Source organism: Lontra canadensis, unplaced genomic scaffold (genome assembly GCF_010015895.1).
Source record: "Lontra canadensis isolate GAN:19392208 unplaced genomic scaffold, GSC_riverotter_1.0 scaffold1, whole genome shotgun sequence".
Lineage (NCBI taxonomy): Eukaryota > Metazoa > Chordata > Mammalia > Carnivora > Mustelidae > Lontra > Lontra canadensis.
Window position 1 is genome coordinate 47,520,506 of NW_022630995.1, and position 23,414 is coordinate 47,543,919.

The following is a 23,414-nucleotide window of genomic DNA, read 5'->3' on the forward strand; positions in this document are numbered from 1 at the left end:
CATGCATGAGGAACATTTTCTAAGTAATGCCTGAGTGACTTCTCTGTGTTCTCTGTAATCAACCCCTCAGTTTCCCTTTGAAAATCCAACTCTTCCCAATTTTAGCCCATGTAGGGGGAGAAATGCAAAGGATGGATTGGATTCGGGCAGATGACTGGGGGCCGCTGCTGGAAAGGTTGGGAAAGAAACTACAAGGGTTACATTTTGTCATCTTAGTGGCATCTGTCATGTTGACTGTTCATGTGTCATACACGTTCAGCCTTCCCACCTTGCCTGGGACAGGCGACTGGCTTGTCTAGGGTTGCCTTGGCAGAGGTAATTCATCTCAGCCCCATGTGTCTCTCATCCCCCTCCTGGAACCAGAGGGCCAGCCTGGGTATGTTTTCATATGGGAATGGCCGGAGCACAAGAGTTAAGAGAAAGGGACAAGCATCTGGAGACCTAGGCTTGGAGCTGCCCCTGTCACTTCTGCCATATGCTTTTGGGTCAGGCGAGTCATGTGCCCAAGCCTGGTGAACCTTGCAAAGGGCATGGGTCAGAAGGGGGTGATGAAGTGGAGCGGGCAGCACAATCCGTCCCTGAAGCACTTTCCACAGCAGCAACCACGGTCCTGTTGTATTTGCGGTAGTTACGGTTGCTGCGGTTTCCCACCACTCAAGGAGCCCCTGCCTTGGCAGAAAAGCCAGAGCAGAACTAGGAAATGGGAATGTGTGAGGATACCATATGAGCACCTAGATCCAGCCATGCCTGAAGTTTTCAGTTATAAGGGTCTTAAGTTCCTTTGTCTCCTTAAGCCAGTTTGAGATGCAGTTGGTTCCATCAACCACACCCAAGAATGCCAACTCCATGGCCCTATGGCTGCAGCCATAACATGGGATGATGTATCTGTATATTAATACACCTTGAAACCCTTTACCAGTCAAGACCAACGAACCCTTCTCTCCTTTCTCCCTGCCACTCCCCCTGTCAGTCTGCCTGCCCTCCTCCCTATCTCTCTCTTCTGGCCTTTGTCATGGAACCCTGTCCCCCAACCTGCTCTTCTTCTTGCTGCCCCAAAGCAAGAACATACGCCTACTTTATTATTATTATTATTTTCATTATTATTATTATTAAATAAGTTCTACACCAATTCATGACCCTGATATCAAGAGTCTCATGCTCCATGGACAGAGCCAGCCAGGCGCCCCATGGACCTACTTCTTTTTAAAGGGAAAGCTCCCAGGGGAGACCACCAAAAATGAAGGAAATCTACAGACTTCACCTTAGCTGTCTCTGCTCTCTGGTTATGGATCCTAACTTCCCTGCTCACAGGGTCAGTGCTATGGATTGAATTGTGTCCCTCTCCCCCCACCGCCAAACCCCACCAAACTGATATGTTGGAACTCTAAACCACCAATGTTATGATATGGGACCTTTGGAATATAATTAGGTTTTAGATGAAGTTATGAGAGTGAGCCCGCAGATACGACTGGTCCCCTTATAAGAAAAGGATGAGACATCAGAATTTCCTCGCCCTCTCTATCTTTACCTCTCTCCCTCCCTCCTACTCTCTCCCTCTCCCTCTCCTTCTCTCTCTTTCTTTCTCTGCCCTGTGAGAACACAGCAAGGAACAGACCACCCACTGGCCAGGAAGCAGGCTCTCACCAGGGATTGAATCTGTTGGCACCTTATCTTGGGCTTCTCAGCCTCTAGAACTGTGAGAAATAACTTTCTGCTGCTTATGCCTGTGGTATTGCTGTGGTATTGCTGTGGCCGCCCTTGACCAAGACAGTCATGCATACCCTTGACTTTCCCTCTCTGCTTTGATTTCTGAGGGGAAAGCTCACAAACCCTCTCCCCACCCCTGAGAAGCCTGAATTCTGACAACCTGGCTGGGGAAGGACTTGGATCCAAAGGTACTTGGTGTGGTTTTCCTCGGATCTTTGAAAAGGCAGGAAAGGATTGACCCCAGAGCCTTGGGAGGGAGCATAGCGCTGCTCACGGCTCCAGAGCAGCGAATACATTTCCATGTTGTTGTAAGTCCCCCAGGATGAGGCACTCTTTTAAGGCAGCCCTAGGAAACTCACACACCTGGTCTAGTGCTTTAAGTCCTCCTCTCAGAAATCCCAGCTCTGCCATTTATCTTCCCAGTGACCTTGGGAAGGTCACTATCTGAACGTCCTCCTGAAAAATAACCATGTCCTCCCCTGTAAAAATAACCATGACTGCTATCAAGGACTAGGCAAGTTGGAGGACACGACAAAAGAACACAGAGGACTCTGTCAACAGCCCAGTGATATGTACACATTAGTTATTACACTCTTCCTTTAGTGCTGTGCCACAAGGTTTGAGGGAGCCTCTGTAAAGAAGAGAATTCCATGTATTCCAGATCACTGGACACAGCAGAACCCAGGTGAGATTATAAGAAGGCAGATTTAAGCTAAAAAGGAACATAGAATTCCTGCATGTGGATCCTGGGTTGCAGATTCTTCTGCAAGTGGTCTTTGGAAGAAAAAACCTGTAAAGAAGTGAGGAGAGCTGGAAAGGGCAGGGGTAGAGCCGAGGCAGAGATGTCATTGCAGCCTGAGTTGATCCTCAGCCTTATGCACTGATGCATGATGCATGACCAGCTCTGATGCATGACCAGCCCTGCAGCGTTGCCTTTCAGGGGAGCTCTACTGTACCTCACCATCATTCAATTCTAACCCCAGACTAAGTAGATGTCCTCTGTAAGACCCTTAAAGGAACTGACTCCACTGGGAGATTTATCAGCTTATTCTTCACCCCTTTTCCTTCCTTCTGGTAGAATGCAGATGTGATGATTGAAGCTCAGCAGCCATTTTTGGCCTTGAGGTAACCTTGAGACAGAAGGCAAAAAGATAGGAGGAATTGGTCTAACTACATTTCTTGTATGTGAGAATAAACTCTCATCTAGTCAAGCCACTTAAGTATTGTGTTTTTTTTTTAAGATTTTATTTAGCCCCAAGTCCCCAAGATTAGGTTGTTTGCTCCTTCTAGGTGCTCCTGAAGCAGCCCAAATGTACCTTAGTGGTTTTAATTATCACTCCACATTTAAAATTGCCCAATTGCTAGCTTATGCTTTCCTCCATGCTGTAAGCCCTTTGACAGCAATGGTTGTATATGAGTCTTCTATCCACGATGCTGACACGTAACAGACATTTAATACATATTTACTGATTAAATGACAACTAAAATCAGACACAGAAGGGACCATTGAGTCACTTCATCTAGTGATTCCAACAAGGGCAATGCCACCTCCCAGGGAGCATTTCGGAAATATGCAGAGGTTTTGGTTATCACAGGGTTTGGGGGTGCCCTACTAGAATGTGGGGGTAGGGGTTAGGTGCCAAATGATCTGTAACAGCTGGGACAGTCCTATTCCAGGAAGAATGAATTCCACTAAGTCTTGCACAACTTTTTTTTTAGAATCTGGAAAGACACAAATGTAGATGAATAACCTGCTTCTACTTATTTGAACCTAGAATCTAACTTTGATTTACACAAACACAAAATATTTTTGTACAATTTTAATGTACCAGGATATACCAGGAATGCAACTGCTGTGCATATAAAGGAGAAATTATACTTTGCTTTTGTCTGGGTAGAAAAAAAGAATCGTGCACCACTGTGGAAAAAATGCATGAGTGAGAGCAACACAGCTCATGTTATCTGAGTGCCCCCCCGCAAACAACCCCTCTTCACCTGTCTTTATAGCTGTCACAGTCACCATATTCTATCTGCCAGCGATTTCTAGGGTACAAGCCAGTCCAAAACAAAATGGCTGAAAACAGCAGTCATTCTCCCTCATGCATCTCAGGTTGGTTGGGATTTGGCCAATCTAGGCTGGGCTCAGCTGGGTGGTTCTGCTTCAAATTTGGTCTGCTGGGCTGGGCTCCACACTGGGGTTGGGCTCAGGTCTGCTCTGCGCACCTCACGGTGGACCCCGGCTGCAGGGCCAGCAGATAGCTGGGAGGAGCTCTTCTCATGACCAGGGCAGAGGTACAAGAGGGCAAGTTCCACTGCATGACATGTTTCAAGCCTTATTTCAGTCTTATCTGCTTTTATGCTGGTTGGCCAAAGCAGGCCATGTTGGCAAGCCCAAAAATCAAGGGCTGGAAAAATAAAAGTTTTCTGCCCCGGCGGTGGAGGGATAGAGTGAATATTTTGGGGAAAAAAAATTGAATCCACCTTAGAGGAGTGATCCTACACTCATCTCCTAACTTAGCACTGATTTAAAATGTCCTGTATAGGGTCGCCTGGGTGGCTCAGTCAGTTGAGTGTCTGCTTTTGGCTTGGGCCCTGATCCCAGGGTTCTGGGATCAAGTCCCACAGTGGGCTCCCTGCTCAGTGAGGAGTCTGCTTCTCCCTCTCTTTCTGTCCCTACTCCCAACCCCCACTCGTGCATGCTCTCTCTCTTACAGTCTCTGCCTCACATAAATAAAGCCTAAAAAAAATGTCCTTATAAGTAAAAAATTCAGTTTTGCCTTACTTTTCTTAAATCCAAGTGTCCTCATTATAAGAGAGCACGTGCCTCTGACTACTTTGTTATATTGTAACAAGGAACTCATGCTAAGTATTTACATAGGAAACACATGTAAGTAACTCTCCTCTTATTTTAAAATATTTTACAGAGATGCCTCAGTGGCTCATTCAGTTAGGTGTCTTGACTCTTTTTTTCATTTAAACATTTCATTTATTTGTCAGAGAGAGAAAGAGCACAAGCTGGGGGAGAGACAGGCTCCCCAATGAGCAAGGAGCTTGACTTGGGACTCAATCTCAAGACCCTGGGATCACAACCCAAGCTGAAGGCAGATGCTTAACTGACTGAGCCACACAGGCATCCAGGTGTCTGACTCTTGATCTCAGCTCAGGTCTTGATCTCAAGGTCATGAGTTCAAGTTCCATGTTGGGCTCTGCAGTGGGTGTGGAACCTACTTAAAATAAGAAAAGAAAGAAAAAAAATTAGATTTTATTTAAGATTGGGCCCTTAGGTAGATTATATTATGTATGAATTTTGTTTCACGAGAACTAGGGGCATCTACGAAGCCTTCATTACAGAGAGAGGACAAAGGGAAAAGGTTGGGACCACAACCTTTTGTCCGGGCGGGTGAAGGGCAGACACTCCAGCTGAGTCACAAAGACCTTCCTTCGAATCCTGCCAGATGATCTACAACCGAATTATGTAAGCTTGGCAGGCTGTTTAACATTTCTGAGGCTTTCTCAGGTGTACTATGGGGATAATAATACAAGTCTTCCGGCTTGCAGAAAGAATGCGATGAGATCAGGCATGGGACAGTCAGGATCCTGGCAGGAAACTGAGGACACTCCAGGAGGGAGGTGGAGGGGAGTTTTATAAGGGGTCTGTTCACCAGCTTGGGGGCCGAGTTCCCTTCCACTTCCCAGGGACTGTGCATTCTCTTAGAGCTATTAGCAGCAGGGAGCTGTTCCTGCCCCGGGTCTCCAGGACAGAGGGGAGACTTATAAGGGGCAGCTTTACAAGAGCCATGACCTTCAGCGCAAGACCTCAGTCAACCATGACTAGCCCACAGGGAAGACGCTGGGGGGTAAATACTCCAACCTCACCCTCCTTCTTTGGGCCCCAGAGCTTTATCTGTCAGTGGCTCCTACTGGCAAAAACCACCGGAGATGAGATACGGGGGTGCCTGTTACGGCATCCGTGGAAGTCAGCCTGCCAGAGCATAGTGCCAGAGGGGAAATGTGGAAAGCAGACCTGGATGGGCAATGAGAAGATGTCCAGCATGAAAAACACTCAACATAGCCCCTGGCAAGCTTTGTAGGTGGACTACAAGGACTTTGTAAGTGGTAGTGCTGTTAGAGGGACATTTCACACATACACACATACATGCACGAGAAACGCAAATACCTCCCCAAATTATGAATAGAACCTCCACTAGAAGCTACCTGATCTTGGAGGGGAGGGAAAAAACTCTTTTTCTTCTACCCATCGCGGATGCTCCCGCTCAGGTCCCATATATCAGACTAACAAAAGACACTAGCACACTAGCAAGAGAAAAAACCAGCAGAAGTCCATTAGCAGGTGCGTTTAGCATAGGCTGGGAGCTCAGAGATAAGTATCTCAAAAGGCTTGTTGGAACTGGGGATTAGATGGCACCTTCACAAAGGAACGGTGTATTTTTAGGACATGACAAGACAAAGGAAAAGGACTTTGAGCTTCCTAAACTGGGAAAAGGCAAAGTATATGGGGAACCTAATGGTAAGAAAGGGTCTAGAATTGTCTGCAGTGACTAGCTTCCCTCCTTGTAGGTGTGGGTTGGGGGAGGGGGTGGCATCTTCACACATTGTGTCCTGCTTTTAGGCAAATATAGGGGGAATGCAGAGGGCTCTTCTTAAATCTGCATTCTTTCATTGCCTTCAGCTCAAAATCAGCCTTATGCCAAAGCTCCACATTTGGAAGTGGCCTATTCTGCTACCTTTCAACCTCTTCAAGTCCCAGTCAAAGGCTTTTTTTTCTTTTTCTGCATTCTTCTACAGATTATGCCAAATTTCTGCATCAACAATGACAACTTGCACTCTCTGAGCCACCGGTGTTTGAAACTTAAAGATAATATTCGTCCTTGAAACATATCGAGGGGTCTGCTATCCAGAAAAAACAAGCATCCTGTTAGCTAGAGATTCCAGGAACTATGCATTTCCAACTCCTCACATGCAGCACGGATAACAAGTGTACACAGAGATGTTAACTCGCTTAGAAACTATGCTGGGGGGGGTGGGGGTGCCTGGGTGGCTCAGTCCTTTAAGCAACCGCCTTCAGCTCAGGTCATGATCCCTGGGTGCTGGGATCGAGCCCTGCATCAGGCTCCCTGATCAGCAAGGAGCCTGCTTCTCCCTCTCCCACTGCCTGCTGCTCCCCCTACTTCTGCTCTCTCTCTCTCTCTGTCAAATAAATAAATAAAGTCTTTAAAAAAATAAAAAAGGAAAAGGAAAGAAACTATTCTAAGGGCGGTGGTGACCTTGGTTTAAACCAGTACCTTGGTTTAAATACAGTTCCTGATTACCTTTAAGTAGTGCAATTTAAAACAAACACTTGAAGGTAGAATAGCTTTCTGGCTGGGTCCCAAAGCCACACGGAGATAAAAGGCAGTCTTATTTGTCCTGACAGGCATTCAGGCATAAGCATCTCTGAATCTGGTTACACCAGTTCCCTGGCAGCCAAGGCATCAGCCCTGAATGTTTATACAACAGGGAGAAGCAGGGTTACCCTGCTTTTTCCGCTCTTCCCTCAAGCCTCTGTAGTTTCAGAAGCCTGAACTGTCAGGTGGGAATTGTGTAACGGAGCTGAGGTGGAGACAGGCTTCGTGGAGTCAAAGGAAAAATGAACACATCTCTTTGTATACAGAGTAGCCTTGCTGCTGCTTTTTGATTTCACATGCTTTCAATTTTTAGGGCTAAAAAACCCACAGGCTGAAGCAGCAGCCATGGATGGCCACGTTAGCATTTCACGGGCTGGAACCTGGATTCAGGATTGGAAACAAATACCTTTTTTTTTTTTTTAAAAGATTTTGTTTATTTATTTGACAAAGATCACAAGTAGGCAGAGAGGCAGGCAGAGAAAGAGAGAGGGAAGCAGGCTCCCCGCCAAGCAGAAAGCCCAATGTGGGGCTCGATCCCAGGACCTTGAGATCATGACCTGAACCGAAGGCAAAGGCTTTAACCCACTGAGCCACTCAGGCACCCCGGAAACAAATACCTTTTGAGATGTCATTTCATTTCTCAGAGGATCGATTTTGGATAAATCTCTTACTTCTATCCAGTGACCTCAGGTGTGTTTTCCTCTCAACCCTAAGTCAAGCCCATGTCACACACCACGAAGAGCTTTAAGATAGTCTTTTGATTCCAAATCTGGGGCCGATGCCCTCAGAAAGATGTTTTCAAATCCATATATTTGCATGTGCACATACTCTCTTTATGCAATAATCCAAACCCATAAACACGGACATAGTCTTATTTCATCTAAAGCAGAAAATCCAGAAATACCGTTAATATACACAGACAGATGCTTGGATAGAAGCCCAATTTATAACTACCAGAATTTATTTTTTAAGATTTTATGCATTTATTTGACAGAGAAAGAGAGAGAGAGCAAGCAGGAAGAGCAGGAGAGGGAGAGGGAGAAGCAGGCTCCCAGCTGAGCCAGGAGCCCGATGTGGGGCTCCATCCCAGGACCCAGAGATCATGACCTGAGCTGGAGGCAGATGCTTAAAGGACTGAGCCACCCAGGCACCCCTAACTACCAGAATTTGTACCACACTTTTAACAAAATGTATCTTAAATGTCCTTGTTACAAACCTCTGAAATCACCATTAGCTGATATATTTCACATGTGGCCAGAAGGCTGTTTTTGGGAGATTTCAAGTTCTGTCCAAGGACACAGAGCTAATAAGGGGCAGAACAAGGACTTAGATACAGGTCTATTCCAATTTAAAATTCTTAGTCAAAAGAGAATTGTGGCATACTTTCCATTTATTGAAGATAAGCGATATTAGAACATAAGTAAGTTTAGAGTATTTTGAAATGACAAAAGTCAAATCTATTGCATTACTTGGTATTAGAATAAAAACTCTAAAGCTTAAGGATTTACTTTCTCAAAGAACTCTTTACATGGATTTTGAAACAGGCTAAAAACTTACTGAATAAAATGATTCTGATTAATAATTCAGTTTGCTTAGATAAATTCATCTTTGTTATATACTTTCACTGTTCAATCCATGAGCCCACTTAATATTTAGGGATCTTCCTATGAAAAGCACTGAATAATAGCAAAATAGCTCACAGCAAAGAATGACAGCTCACAAAAGTGAAATACAACTTTGTTGTAAGTTAGGAATTTTATTCTTGAGATTTTAGGCTTAATGAATATCATTCATGACAATATTCTTTTGATATTGTGATAGATTAGTACATTTGCTTGATGAAAACCAACTCATCCTTATCATCCGTCCTTTATCATCATCATCATTGAAAAGGAGAGCTAACTTAGAAAAAGTCTTTGATAAAGAAGATGGGACAAAAATTAAGTTTTCAAAGAAATGGGGGGTATCTAACCACTGTCTGCATAGACAAGAATATTTTTTGATTTGTGAACTGAGTTCCTGCTGCCACAGCTCTCCGGATCCTTTGGGACTTCCTCTCCCACCATGATGAATTCTTCAATAAAAATGAAATCTCTTTTATCTAACCTTTGATGTAAATGCAATATGAAATGTGCAGAGTCATCTATGAAATATTCTTGTCAAAAATGTTTAACCTGAACCTAGTCAAGCTTTCAGATCTCACCTTCAGGTTATAAAAATACAGAGGAGAGAAGATCAAGCCAAACAGTAAGAGGAAATAATGAGACAAATTCAGAAGGGAGGATGTTCCAAAAGTTACTGATGTGGGGAAATTGAAGGAACTGTTCTGGATTAGAAGATGGGACAAACAAAGGCAATGAATAAAACTTGACTGGATCCCAACTCAAGGAAATTTAGCTGTAGAACTTTGTATTTGGCAAATAATTGAAGATATTTGAATGTTGTTGGCATATGAGATAATAGAGACTTTTGTTGATTTTCTTCAGAGAGATGGTGTTGTGGTAAATAGTATGGCCTTACTCTCTTTCTCCTTCAATATGGTCTCTCCATGTAACTAGCATGGTGGACTCTGGGGAGTTGGATGTCTTAAATGGGTGACTTCTCAGGATGAGGGTGGAGGCCAAGTCCCATACTGGTAGAGCTTTACTTTCACTCCATTTTGATGTTCAAAGCAGTTAAAAGGCCAGCTCAGACTGAAAAGGAGAGGGGAACAGCAATTCCTGATGGGTGGACTAGTGCATGCTTACAAAGTGGGAAGGAACTAATGGCAACCATCTTTGGAGATGATCTACTCTCCACCTCCAAAAAATATATCAAGTGCTGGAACAAAAGCCACACCTCCACAGTCCAAGAGAAATCTAGACATTTGCTTCTATTAGAAATAATATGTTGAGTGTTCAAGACAAAGGCAGTTAAGCATTTAATTTGCAAAGCATTTACTCCCTCTCCCTTGTATGCAAGGAATTTACAAGCTAAGAGGCAAAGGTAGGAAAGTGCAAGTGTAAGACACACAAAGATTAGAACGTTATTCTCTAGAAAATATTTGATTTTAGTCCTATTATCATTTTTGAGTTTTTCTTTTCTCTTCGAGCAGTCCTTGTAGTGCGAATCCAAGAGTTGAAAATGCATTTTACTGATTTTTGTAGTCCTACTAGCTTTTAGAGAATTTCACATACAGAGTACCTGACAAATGTTTGTTGAATTCAATGAGTGATTTATATTTATTATACACACTGTTATCCAGCCAGGAGTTGGGGTTCTAGGAAATGAAAAAGAGCCAGAGCAAATTCATGTATCTGCCGATGTTGAGAAATGAGCCGTTCTGGTTCACAACTCATTGTTCACCATGAACCCAGCAATAAGCAAGAAGGTATTTCAGTAGTCAAAATAATAATTATAAATCCAGTTGAAAAGTTCCGCATGTTAAGAAAAAAGCCTTTCAGACCTTACTTCAGAAGATCTTATGATGATCTTCCTCTTCCATTAGGCATATGACGAAGAAGAGGGATGGGACTGTATATTTGGAGATAGAGCCTTTAGAGAGGTAAAGTTAAAGGAGGCCATATGGGTGGACCTAATCCAATAGGGCTGGTGTCCTTATAAGAAGAAGAAGAGGGGCGCTTGGGTGGCTCATTTGGGTTAAGCGTCTGCCTTCAGCTCAGGTCATGAGCACAGGGTCCTGGGTTCAAGGTCCTCTCAGGAGGGAGTCTGCTTCTCCCTCTCCCTCTGCTCATCCCCTGTCCCCTCACCCATGTTTGTGCATGCTGTCTCACAAATAAATCAATAAAGAAGAAACCCCAGTATGAGTGCACAGAGAAAAGGCCATGTGAGGACATAAGGTGGCTTTCCATAACCAGAAGCATGCCTCACCAGACACCAATCCTGCCAGCACCTTTATCTTGGCCTCGCAGCCTCCAGAACTATGAGAAAATAAATTTCCACTGGTTAAGCCACTCAGTCTTGTCATGGTGTCTTGTCATGGTAGCTGGAGCACATTAATAAAGGCTGAAAACACAGCATTCAGATCAATATGCTCCCATATGAAAGCTTATTTTATAAAAAAAAATGAAATAATTGAAGCATATGGAAAGTAACAGAATAATATTAAAAAAATTTCCCTACCACTCAGATTTTAACAAAGGCGGACAGTCTGTATTTGCTTCAGATCATTTAGAAATAAATTTTATACTTCACGTGTGTTTGGTGCCCTTTAGATCTGCTTCCAGACTCTCCTAGCCCTCACAACTCTTCTGAAGTTGGAGAAGGCCATTCTGTTTTAACAATAGACTGATTTTCATTTTTGAAGTTTTATATAAATGGAATCTTATGGTATGCTCTGTTTCTAGCTTCTTTCAGTTAGCATAATGATTTTGAAATTCATCCACGGTGCTGTGTGTACCAATAGCCCGTTCCTTTTTGTTGTATGGACTTTTTTTTGTGTGTGTGTGTATCACCTTTTGGTAAATTTTTATTTCCAGTTTGGGGTATTACAAAAAAGGCTACTCTGAATATTTCTATGTGGCTGGCTGTTTTTGTTTGTGCAGTAAGGATAAAGCCTGGGTGGCACAATAGGTAGATGTTTAACTACACTCATGGTTTTTATTTGCATTTCCCTGATGATAATCCTGAGCCCCTTTTCAGGTGCTTGTTGGCCATTGACATATACCTTCTTTGGTGAAGGGTGTGCTTAAATCATTTGTTCATTTCTTAATTGGGTAATTTTACTTCTTGAGTTGTATAATCTCTTTATGTATTCTGGATTTCTGGATACAGTTCCTTTATTGGATATGTTTGCCAAATATTTTCCCCCAGTTTGTGGCCAGAAATTTCATTTTCTTAAGTATGTGTTAAAGTGTACAAGTTTCTGATGAAGACCAATTTCTCAAATTTTCTCTTTTATGGTTTGTGCCATTTCTCCTCTGAGAAGTCTTCTATTAATGCAAGGTCACTAATATTTTCTCCTACAAGTTTCAGCTCTTGTATTTAGGTCTATATATGGGGAGAAGGTGAAGGTTCACTATGTGAGTGTGTGTGTGTGTGTGGCACATCCAGGTCATGTAACCGATTTCTGAGGGAAAGTATAGAAGGCAGAATAACTCCCCCAAAATGCCTATGTCCTGCTCTCCTGAACTTGTGAACACGTTATATGGCCGAGGGGAGTTAAAGCTGCAGATGGAATTAAGGTTGTATATCAGCAGGCCTTAAAATAGGGACAAAACCTAGATCATCTGCATGGATCCAATGTAATCACAAGGGTCCTTAAAAATGCAAGGGGGATGCAGAATTCAGTGTCAGAGCTATGTGATGAGAAAAGAATTCAACCTCTTGTTGCTGCCTTTGTAGATGGGAGGAAGAGGGCTACAAGCCAAGGAATGTGTGAGGCCTCAAGAAACTGGCCATGGTAGGAAAACAGATTCTCCCCTGGAGCCTCCAGAAAGGAACGCAGTCCTGCTCACACCGTGATTTTAGCCCTAGCCCAGTGAAACATATCAGATTTCGAACCTGCAGAACTTCAAGATAACTGATCTGTATTGGTTTTGAGTCACTAAAGTTCGTGGTAATTTATTACTGCAGCAATAGGAAACGAATACAGATCCCTGAGACTTTTCAACAGTATGATGTTTGCTGTAGGGTTTTTGTGGATATGTTGTCTATTTGTTCTTGTAGTCCTTCCAGTTTATGTCTGAAGTGTGTTTTTAACTCTAATATTTGCTCTGAGCCCTGTCAGCTCTCATTTTATTTCCTCCTGTTGCTTATCTAAACTGAGCTTTTCCAATATTGATGTTATAGTCTTCTTTCTTGAGCTTCTATCATTCCTTAATTCCTTCATAATTTTTAAAAATATTAGATCAGTTTTCCTCCGCTTTACGAATGTTTGGGATCTTCGCTCTCCATGCGTATGCTATAGAGACCGTTATCCTTCTCTTTTAGAGCACGGTGTGCGATGTGGCTGTGTTTAAGAAGGATTTCCCTGTCTTTTTAGAAGATTCCTGTGTAGGAGGTGGGGGGGGGGGCAGGATAGTTTCCTAATTTTGTGGTCTGAGGGTTCTTCCTGCAGTTACTACGCAGAGGGAGGACATGGTTTTCTGTGTACCGCGTTAGTACTTTCCATATTCGGTCCACTGCGTCCCCTCTTCCAACAGTGTCAGAACCTTCTCTCCTCTACACAACCCCCCAACCGGACCCCCCCTTGCCAGTCTGTGCTCTACACCTGATCATTTCCCTCAGGGCAGTCCCATGCGCGCTTCTGGGCTACTGCTGGGAACTCTGCAGAGTGGGTTGCCCTAGCACCCTCAGACCTTTCTGCGGGCCCCTGTTCCTAGCTGCCAACTGAATGCTCAATAGCCCTGTCTGTTTTGACTGTGGTTTTGGAGCCAGACACTCAAAGTCCCCTTGCTTTGCTTCTGCTTACTCCTCGAAAGCCGTTCTTCCCAAGTGACCTTACTGCCACTGATGGTTTCAGCCCAAACTGCTCAGATTCTGGGATTCACAGGGTTACTACTCAACCAGCTAATTTTAGCAAAGATGGTGCTTTTGTTTTTATTTTTTTTTTTTTTTTGCTATAAGATAGCACACCTGGGGGTTCAGGGAGAGGAAAAAACCACTCACTGCTGCTACCATCGTATCTCCTAAAACTGATGTTTTATTTTAAAATGATTTGTATTTTTCTATTTATATTAAAATGCCCAGGATAGGGCAGACAATGCCACAACAATACCTAAATTCCAGACTTTGGAGACGCAACACAAGCACTTATTCCTTGCTCACATCACAGTTCACACAGTGTGCTCCCCTGGAAGTCTCCCAAGCTGTGACCAACAGGCCTCGGCTGCCTGCATTCTGCCAATTCTTTGTATATATGCAAACAGGAAGAGAAGAGAGTGGTCAATCATGACCACTGCCCAGGGGAGGGCAATGAGTTTTATTGCCAAGTCCGGAAGTCACATCCATCACTTGTCCCCACATCTCACTGGCCAGCACTCAGTCACATGGCCACAGACAAACCACGACAGAGGCTGGAAGAGGTAGAGCGACCACAACTCTGTACCATTGCCCAAGCAACTCTGGGAGAAAAAACAGACTGTAAAATGTAAGACCCTATCTCTTCATGCATCTATAAAAGGATTTCAGATGTAATGTGATAAAAGAACACTTGCTGTTTTTAATAAGGTTTTAATTCCATCAGTACAGAACTTTAAATAAAAAAAAAAATGTGACTCAAACTGTTTTAAAGTCTGCAAAAAACCTACCACAGGTTTTCCACAGCTGCCAATTGCTGACAAATTTGGGGGAGAATAAGAAAGCATATAATTAAACAAAAGTAAAATGTCTCCAATTATAAAGGTTCCACTTAAATAAGGCTTTTGGAATTTTAAAGAATTAAACAATACCACTAATATACAAGGGAAATGATGGTTTGATGTCATTTATAAACATAAATGTGTTCACAAACATTCTAAATATTCAATATATATACTTTAGGAGAACCGTGACCTTAAGACAATGATTTTTATTACTTTTAGTCTACCAAGTTTGACACTATAAATATACTCATTGAAAAAATTAACACAGTATTTAAATAAGAATCAATTTCATGAAAATTTACAAAATATAACCAATATATTCTGACTTATGATCATACCTTAAATATTTCAACTTTACTCTTCTAGCCTGGGTCAAGCCATTTAAAAAATAGTTCCACACTATTTTTAACTTCAGGATATAAAACAGTAGGAATTTACTAAGTTTTCCATTATAAAAATTAATAGAGCAATTCTCAAAATACCAAAAAAAACTGTTTTACAAAAGCACTACCCACATCATAACAACTTATTTCTTTTAGAACACATCTTCAAAAGGCACATTTTAATTACAAGTATTTATCTAAAGATGGTAGCTGCATTTTGAATTTCCAGTCAATTTCCCATGCTCTCAGCATGAAGATGGCGGAAGGTCGGGGGAGGCAGAAGAACACAGGTGTCCAGTGGCGCTGTACTGAGGGCGGCAGTGTTCTCACTTGCCGCATCCACGGAGACCAGGAGAAAGGTGAAGGAAGGGGGATCTGCAGACCTGTCTTCTGTCCTAATTTAACCTTCATGAAATACTTTTTACCAAAAATACTTAATTAAAAAAGAAAACAATCACAAGACAGAAAGCTAAAATACCAAAAGGCCCAGACCACAAATGCCAGTTTAGTCTGGGGTGATGTTACTTGTTTGGGGCCTGAAGGAAAGAATGAAGCTTCTAGTTCATACTCGTAGGCAGATACGAGTATCTTCATACTCGGCTTGTCTCAATTTAAATCACTTGGTGAGTTAAAGGTGCTACAAAGTCCTACAAAGTCCTAGGATGTCTGGCATACTAATTTTCAAAATCAAATTATAAATGACTTCATGGTTATCTCTGTCATGTCCCCTTTAGTTAGGGCTGATATTCTAAAGTTGACTGTTAATTATATTAACATGGTGATTTCAAGTACTCTATAATATGACTGTTATTTTTAAGGACTTATGCCCTAGGACCCCAAAATGCAATCCAATATATACTTTGGGGTATGGTTTACTTTTCGGTAAAGTTAATACTAACTGAACTACTAAACTGAGTAAGATCAGTACTCTAAAGTACTAATAGATTAAGTAATTGATCCCATGCAAGAAACAAAAGGGACTTCTAATGCTATTTTGGAATTTCAAAATATTAGAGATCTGCCTTAATTTCCTGTTAGTCCCCTCCAGTCTCAGCTGAGTGTTTCCATTTTTTTTCTAAAGGGAGAACATCTTTAGATTTGTTTCCTTACTATTACAAAATAATTGACCAAAAATATTCTGAAGTACAGAAAATAAAATGGTCATCTTCTACTCAACCAAAATATAACTTTCTGGTCCCTAATAGCAATGATCACTTTGGGGACACTTATTCAAGTTCTAAAATAGCAGCTTTTTCAATTAAGGCAACATTGCTCTATTCTTACCTGTTTTTCTATTAACCACTTATTAAAACTCACAAGAGCAGTTTCACCCTCACAGGCCTTTTATAATGTAAGAAGAGTGAACATGAACATCCTTCTCAATGTTTAAAAAGAATATAAAAAGTTATTCAAAGTCAACAAATATCTTATTTTTCTACTTGGATTCTAAAGTAATTACAGTCATTTCAGAGTATGTAAACCAAGAAATTACCTTTTAAACTAACATCAACAACATAAAATACAATTTTTCTACAAAAATACAATATAGGCGATCTATCACTTCTTCCCTGAAATAGAAATTTAATATTTGGACAAAAAAGCTGTAAACTTTTGATTACATTCAAAAGATAACCTTTTAAAGACTTACATTATTTGAGGTTTTGGCAATGGGAGCTCTTAACAGATTTGCATTACTGTATTGTTTTAACAATATAATAATGCCGAACGGTTTGCTTCTTTTACTCTTACATCTGCTACCAGGAGGAAAAGAATGGCTTCCTGCAGTGGACAGTCTGGGTGAAAGAACTGCTCGTATGGACAATCCGACCCTGATTTCTACCTTGACTGCGCTCCACAATCACACAGGGCATTTGTACCAGCTGAACAGGACTCTTCCCATCTTTCAGTGCCTGAGTAAGATTTAAGATCTGTGGAAAGAGATATTTTCACTAGTTCATAAGACAAAAACCTTCATTCAGTTCACTGACATTATCTTAACCATTTATTCATAACTACAGTTTTTATTCCATCCCATATTTCAGCCCAACAGACTGAATAAAGTACATGGTTTCACTTTCTCCATTTGACATAGAAGCTAAACGAAGACTGGTCCAAGTTTTTGTCTACTTTTTCCATAATTAGGCTCTTGCTGATAGTGCTGCTATAAACATCAGGGTGCATGTAACCCTTCAAACCCTTCAAATCATGCATTTTTGTATTCTATGTGTAAATACCTAGGAGTGCAATTGCTGTATCATAGCGTAATTCTCGTTTTAACTTTTTAAGGATCCTCCATACTGTTTTCCAGAGTGGCTGCACTGGTTTGCATTCCCACCAGCAGTGTATGGCCACCACTGATGAATGGGTAAAGAAGATGTGGAATATATACATACAGTAGAGTATTACTCAGCCATAAGAAAAAATGGAATCTTGCCACTTGCAAAGATGTGGATGAAGCTAGAGAGTATCATGCTAAGTGAAGTAAGTCAGAGAAAGACAAATAACATGTAATTTCACTCATAAGTAGAATTTAAGAAATAAGTGATCATAGGCGAAAAAGAGAGAGGCAAACCAAGAAAGAGACTCTTAACCATACAGAACAAACTGATAGTTACCAGAGGGTGGAGAGTGATGAGGGAAACAGGTGATGGGATTAAGAAGTGAACTTGTGATGTGTTATATGGAAGTGCCAAATCCCTCAGCTGTACACCTAAAACTAATATTACACTGTATGTTAAGTGGAATTTAATAGAAACTTTAAAAAAAGTCTGGTTTTAACTACATACTTGCCTTCATAAACTCATTCAGAAACAAAAAAATTATTGCATGCCTACTACGTGCTAGGCTCTAAGTGCTGGGGCCATAACAGTAAAAAACAAACAAAACCCCTGCTTCCATAGAGCTTACATTTTATCAGGGAGAGGAGTCAATAAGCACAAATCACTAAATTATTCCAAGCATTACAGGGTAAAAGTGCGATGGGAAAGCATGATGAAAGCCAAGGGAGTTAAAAATTTAGGGAAGGTAGCCATTTAAAATAAAATTTCATTTAAGAGTTTATACTCTTATATAGAAAAAATTAAACTAGGAAGATTAAAATATATACATTCCATGTTTAAACATACTCTCAGAATTGCTACTTGGGCACATAAATAAGGTTATGAAACTCGATGCATAGCTTACAGCCTATTCTACTCTGTTCAGATAAAATAAAATTTTAATAATTCATTTTCTTTTTTTCCGCATATCAGGTAAAAAACTCCCTTTTGTTATGTATTTTAGAAACAAAGATGCTCCTTCGGGTATTTGAAAACATCTAATATATGGATAGTATACATTTTAGTGGTTCTTGTAAAGATTATTTAATAGTGATAGCATAAGGGTTTCAACATAAAGCCATACTAATAAATAAAATTCAAATACTTGGAATAGAATAAAACTGGATGGTTTAGATCCTAGAAAATCTGAAGTATTTAACAACTCAGGAAAATAAATCTTTACTATCTACAGTAGTTACTCATTGTATTTATGTTTTAGGATCCCTTTTAAGTTCTTCCCTTAAAATCTTCTAGGCTGGCTATACTTGGATAACAAGACACATAGAATTCACAAAATTCACACTTATAAGCATTGTTCTTATCACTAAAATAAAAACCAGCATGGCTGAGGAATGAAATGTTCTGGTTAATTTCTTCTTCTGGTTTTTTAAAAATTCAATTCTAAAAATGTTAGTCTAAATACACTAGTTTAAGTAGTATCTAGTATTTTCCTGACTCTAAAGACCTGATTGTTACAGAGAATCTGGAAAACAGAATGGTATAAAGAAAATGAAAGCCATTCAACAAGCTTAACAATTTTTAAACACATAATAGCAAAAATCACTCAATCCTAAAGCTATCCTAAATATTAACGATTCTTTGAAAGTTGAGAAGACACTTGATGATCTTGCATTTATTTATTAAAGAAACATCTACACAGCATGTACTGTGTTGGGGCAGAGAGAAGACTAAACAGGAGAAAAAAAAACACACTAAAGTATACATATTCTAGAAACACACATTACACATATTCTAGAAACAGCCCTATGAACAAATAACTGGAATGAAAAGCGATGAACAACAAAGGACCCTATGCTCTGACTTAAAATCTGATTCCCTCCCTTACATATCACCCATTTTTTCATTTGAGAGAACAAACAAATCTATTATTGTGTATTTAAATCAGAAAAGACTATTTTTAGAAATAGACTAAACACTGCAGGCAAGGAGAAACACTCTAGTCTCCATGGATGCCACATTTGAGAACTGGGTAGGGATGCGGTGGTTAGGCCAAAGGCAGGTCATATACACTCACAAACTTCCATATACAGACTTTGTTCTCCCTTAGACTAGAGTTCACTGGTCCTCAAACTTTAGTAATTTACTTTAGGACATAAAATAGTATCTAACTTTTCAGACATCCTTTTTTTAAAAAACAGCTAAAACCAAAAAGAAAGATACACACACACACATATACATATACATATATACATATATACATAAATATGTAATCATGTACATGGTCAGGATACTTTATTCTTTTTGGCTATCAGAAAGACAAAACCAAATTAAAATTTTTTTAAAAAGCAAAATCAAATTAAAACATATAATCAAGGCATCATTTATCTTTTTCTTCCCCCAGATCTTGAGTTTGTCATTTTTTATCTTATTACACATATTTGTGTAATACCTTAACTCATTTGTGAATGAGACAGGATCTGAGTAAGTAAACCTAAAATAGCAGATAGCCTCTGGTCTAGCTTTGTGACAGACCTCAGAACTGGAATGTCTCCATATCTTTCCAGACAAGTATTTTAAAATTTATATTTAAATCCCTCAGGTACTAACTTTAATCTATAATTAAAACTGACATAATTATTTACAGCTTTTCCTTAAAAAGAATTCCTATGATAAGATATATCTTTAGGGATAAGAGAATTCTTGAAGATGGAGCATACTAATAAATCAATTTTGTTTCAAGCAAAAGGGTTAACTTAGGGCATAATTATCTATGCCAGAAAATTTAGTTCAACTATAGTTTGGGATGGTAACACTCTTCAACATAATTATAGTTACTGATCACCAGAGCCCTTCATACATGCCTGCATTACCTACTTCACCTCCCTGCAAAGCTCCCCAGCTTTAGCCGCCTCATCTGCTGAGCAAATCTGCACCTCACTGTCCAGCCTCACCTTTTGCAGTGATCCTCAATCTTTGTTTGGGTTAGAGACTCCTTTTGCTGATATATAAATCCTACTGTCTGCCCCCACCCCAAAATGCACATATAAACAGAATTTAGTACAAGTTCAGGGAGTTCACAAAAGCAACCCAGGAGGTACCCTCTCCAGAAATATTAGTCTCATCACAACGTTTCTGAATGGTAATCTCTCAGGGCTCCAAACCCTTCCACATGGAATCTGTATTCTGGCACTTACAGCCTCCAAGATCTAGCTGTGGCCTATTTTTCCAGCCATTTCGCTTACTATTTAAAACTTATGATTCCAGCAAAGGACCACATAAATACAATGGAGCACAGAGAGGTATAAGTAATAATCCATCCAGAGGTAAGAAGTAATAAACCATCTCTTTTCCATGACTCCTGGCCTCCTCATCATAGCTCATGCTCTAGGAAAGAAGGAACTGGGTTTTGCTCATAGTTTTATTTCAATCACTAGAACACTTTCTGGCATTAGTTCTGTCAATAAATATTTGGTGAATGAATGCTTATCTAATTTAATTATATGTATTTGTTAAAGTTATATAATATATAAATCAGTACAAAAACTAGACTTCTTTGCCCCAGGTATGCAGCATATAGCTACCTTAAATTAACTGCATACTTTAGGAAGAAAAAGTTAATTAGTAAGTCACTAAAAGACAATGTTTACAATAATTTGTTTATAATATTTACAAAATTATTTACAATAATTTATTTTCATGTCAAGTCTTCCTTTTGGAATCTAAATAGTACTAAGAGAGTGGAAGGACCAGACATTGTCGGTAGGTCAGCCAGCCTGCAGGTCCACACCAGCAGACCTAACACCTTGTATCTCTAAGTAAAGAAGGTATGAAGGATGACAGGACTGAGTTACAATTAGTACTTTTATGCCTTAGTCACTGCTCAGCTTTGGTGACATGCTGATTCACTGACTGCTCCAGGAAAGGCCAAACACATTCTGTGAGAAAAATCAACATGCGACAGAACCTGGTACTGAAACATCCAAGCAAGTAGATTTGAGGAGGAAAAACAGAGTAACACTCAGGAAAAGTGTTATCAAAATGAGGACAAAGAATTCACAGGAGAGGGAAACTGGCTAACAAACGATATACAAAAAGGTCAAAAATAATTAATTTAGAACAAGAGGAAAGCCACTATTGAAATCCATTTCATTTTTAATCATATGCGCTATTTTGGTTCAGCATAAAAGAACTGCATCTTTGGGTCACCATGGAGAAAAAAGTTAACAACTGTTTCAAAGAAAGATTTTTTTCTTAATGAAAAAGATCACAATAACATTAACTTACCTGACCTCTCATCACAGACATCTGACTTTCAAAAGTGGCTTTGTTAAATTTTCTGTCAATCTTTCATGGAATAGGAAAAAAAAAAAAAAACCCACGTTACTATAATTTCAAAAATCAAGATCTTTGAAACATATATTGGAAAACAAATGAACTCTTCAACTTAGCATGTAAGGCCATTTCGAAGCCTTCTTAATAGTTAAAACAACGTTTAAAGAGTATTTTTACTTGATTTATTTTTGGATGCCTCTAGAATGACAATAATAGTTTATTTATACTCCAACTGGATCCAAAAGGATTTAAAATGACCTTCCAGCCAATGGGTTTAGGCTTTTTTGAGCGATTAAATCATAGCAGCTCACTAAGCATTTATTATAAATTATACTTTTGTAAAACCTCAACTTTTGAAGAGAACAACTTGTCAAGTTTTAATATAGTCTCAGAGAACCCTCAAAATCAGTGTTAGCTTCACAAATTTATGCTCCTGTAAAGTAAAACTGTTAATTCCTTCTTAAGTTAGGTTCTACTGCAAGTAGTGATACCAGAAGCACTAAGCTGCAAATCAGTTCTATTAAGAAAATCTCCTCTATTATAAGATTTCATTTTCTGCAATAAATGACTAAAAATTCATTTACCTTAAAAAGTTCATGAAGATCTTCACATAAATCTTGCACAAAGTTCATGTCAGAAATATATGGTAGAATTAAGTTTCTTGTTTCTTCAGAAAAAGGAACTTTTGCCTGAGGGAGCCAAGCCCAGTGAAATGGATCTAACAAAAGAGAGAAAGAAAGAGAGGAAGAAGTTATCAGAAAATGATCATCCCGATTCCAACTCTGGACAGTCAATTTAGATGGTAAAGCACAATCTTTTCTTGGCCTTTCAGCTAAGATCAAGTGCAGATGTAAAGCACAGGAAGGTATTACTGGAACTAATCAGGTTCCTGAGTTTTAAATAGTAAAGAGTAAGAATTTCAATAATGAGCCTATCTCAAACAGCCCTACATCAAGAACTATATCTGAATCTCTGGTTCCTGAGTTTGGAAATTACGGGACACATATAATTTGTTCACAGCCCCAGATCAAATGCCATGGCTGACGTTTCCCTGCCCTCTTAGTCACAAATCATCAGGAATTGGCCATGTGCACAAACATACGATGTTCCAAATTTTAAATCATTAGTAGGTAAATAGGTAACTGGCTTTAAGGGATCAAAGATCCAATATTCCAGGGTAATTCTAGTTCTCTCTAAGAAGACCATTAAATCTACACAGTACTAGGATCAGAAAGATTTGTAAAGTAGTAGAATCTTCTAGAGTAGGTGCATATTCAGATTCCTGAAAGAAAGTGTAAGGCTTATGACAATATGATCGCCCACAGAACCACTGTGGTTTCATCCAATGACAACCACCAGCTTTGATGGCTCCTACCATTTAGAAAGCCCTAAGGAAAAAATCTATCGAGAGTCATTCCTTCTTAACTTCTTTTTTACTATCTCCTTGTGCACTGTGGGAAGTACACTGTCCATTCCAAAGAAAGGCTTTCCTCTAGCCCACATCTCCCTGAAGCTGTATCTAATTTCCTTTTCACTTTTTCCTGACCAATCCACACAAAAGTCCTTATTCCATGCCTGACTTTACTTCCAATCCCTATCCCTCAGTTCAAACTCTCTCACCTAGGGGTAACTGGGTGGCTTAGTCCATTGAGCGTCTGACTCTCAAATGCAGCGCAGTTCATGATCTCAGGGCTGGGGGATTGAATCCTACATCTCTGCACTCAGTGCAGAGTCTGCTGGAGATTCTTTCTCCCTCTCCCTCTGCCCCTCTCCAGCTCAAGTACACTCTTTACCTAAATAAAAAAAACAAAACAAACAAAAAACCTCTCCCCTAAGACCACCAGTCATTTCATAAGAGTCTCTCCAAAGGCCCATTTGTGCTCATGCTACTTAATGTCTCCGTAGCTAGTAGTGCTATTCTTGATCATCTCCTTCAGTAAAATTCTCTCCTGTGTGGCTTTGGAAACACTGCTCTCTCAAAGCGTACCTTCTATCCTTTAAGCC

The 23,414-nt window shown here is 40.1% G+C and overlaps 1 protein-coding gene across 2 annotated transcripts in view; it reads right to left on the bottom strand.

Annotated features, from left to right (window-relative positions):
* Positions 1–15,629: 15,629 nt before the first annotated feature.
* Positions 15,630–23,414, bottom strand: part of PI4K2B (phosphatidylinositol 4-kinase type 2 beta) — a 28,561-nt gene continuing 20,776 nt past the window's right edge. For both annotated transcript variants that reach the window (XM_032853936.1, XM_032853944.1), the window contains exons 8-10: positions 21,995–22,128; positions 21,363–21,422; positions 15,630–16,727 (exon numbers count right to left, since the gene is read on the bottom strand). In XM_032853936.1, coding sequence (XP_032709827.1) covers positions 16,554–16,727; positions 21,363–21,422; positions 21,995–22,128 — 368 coding nt within the window. In that variant the 3' untranslated portion in view covers positions 15,630–16,553. The remainder of the gene's footprint in view (positions 16,728–21,362; positions 21,423–21,994; positions 22,129–23,414) is intronic.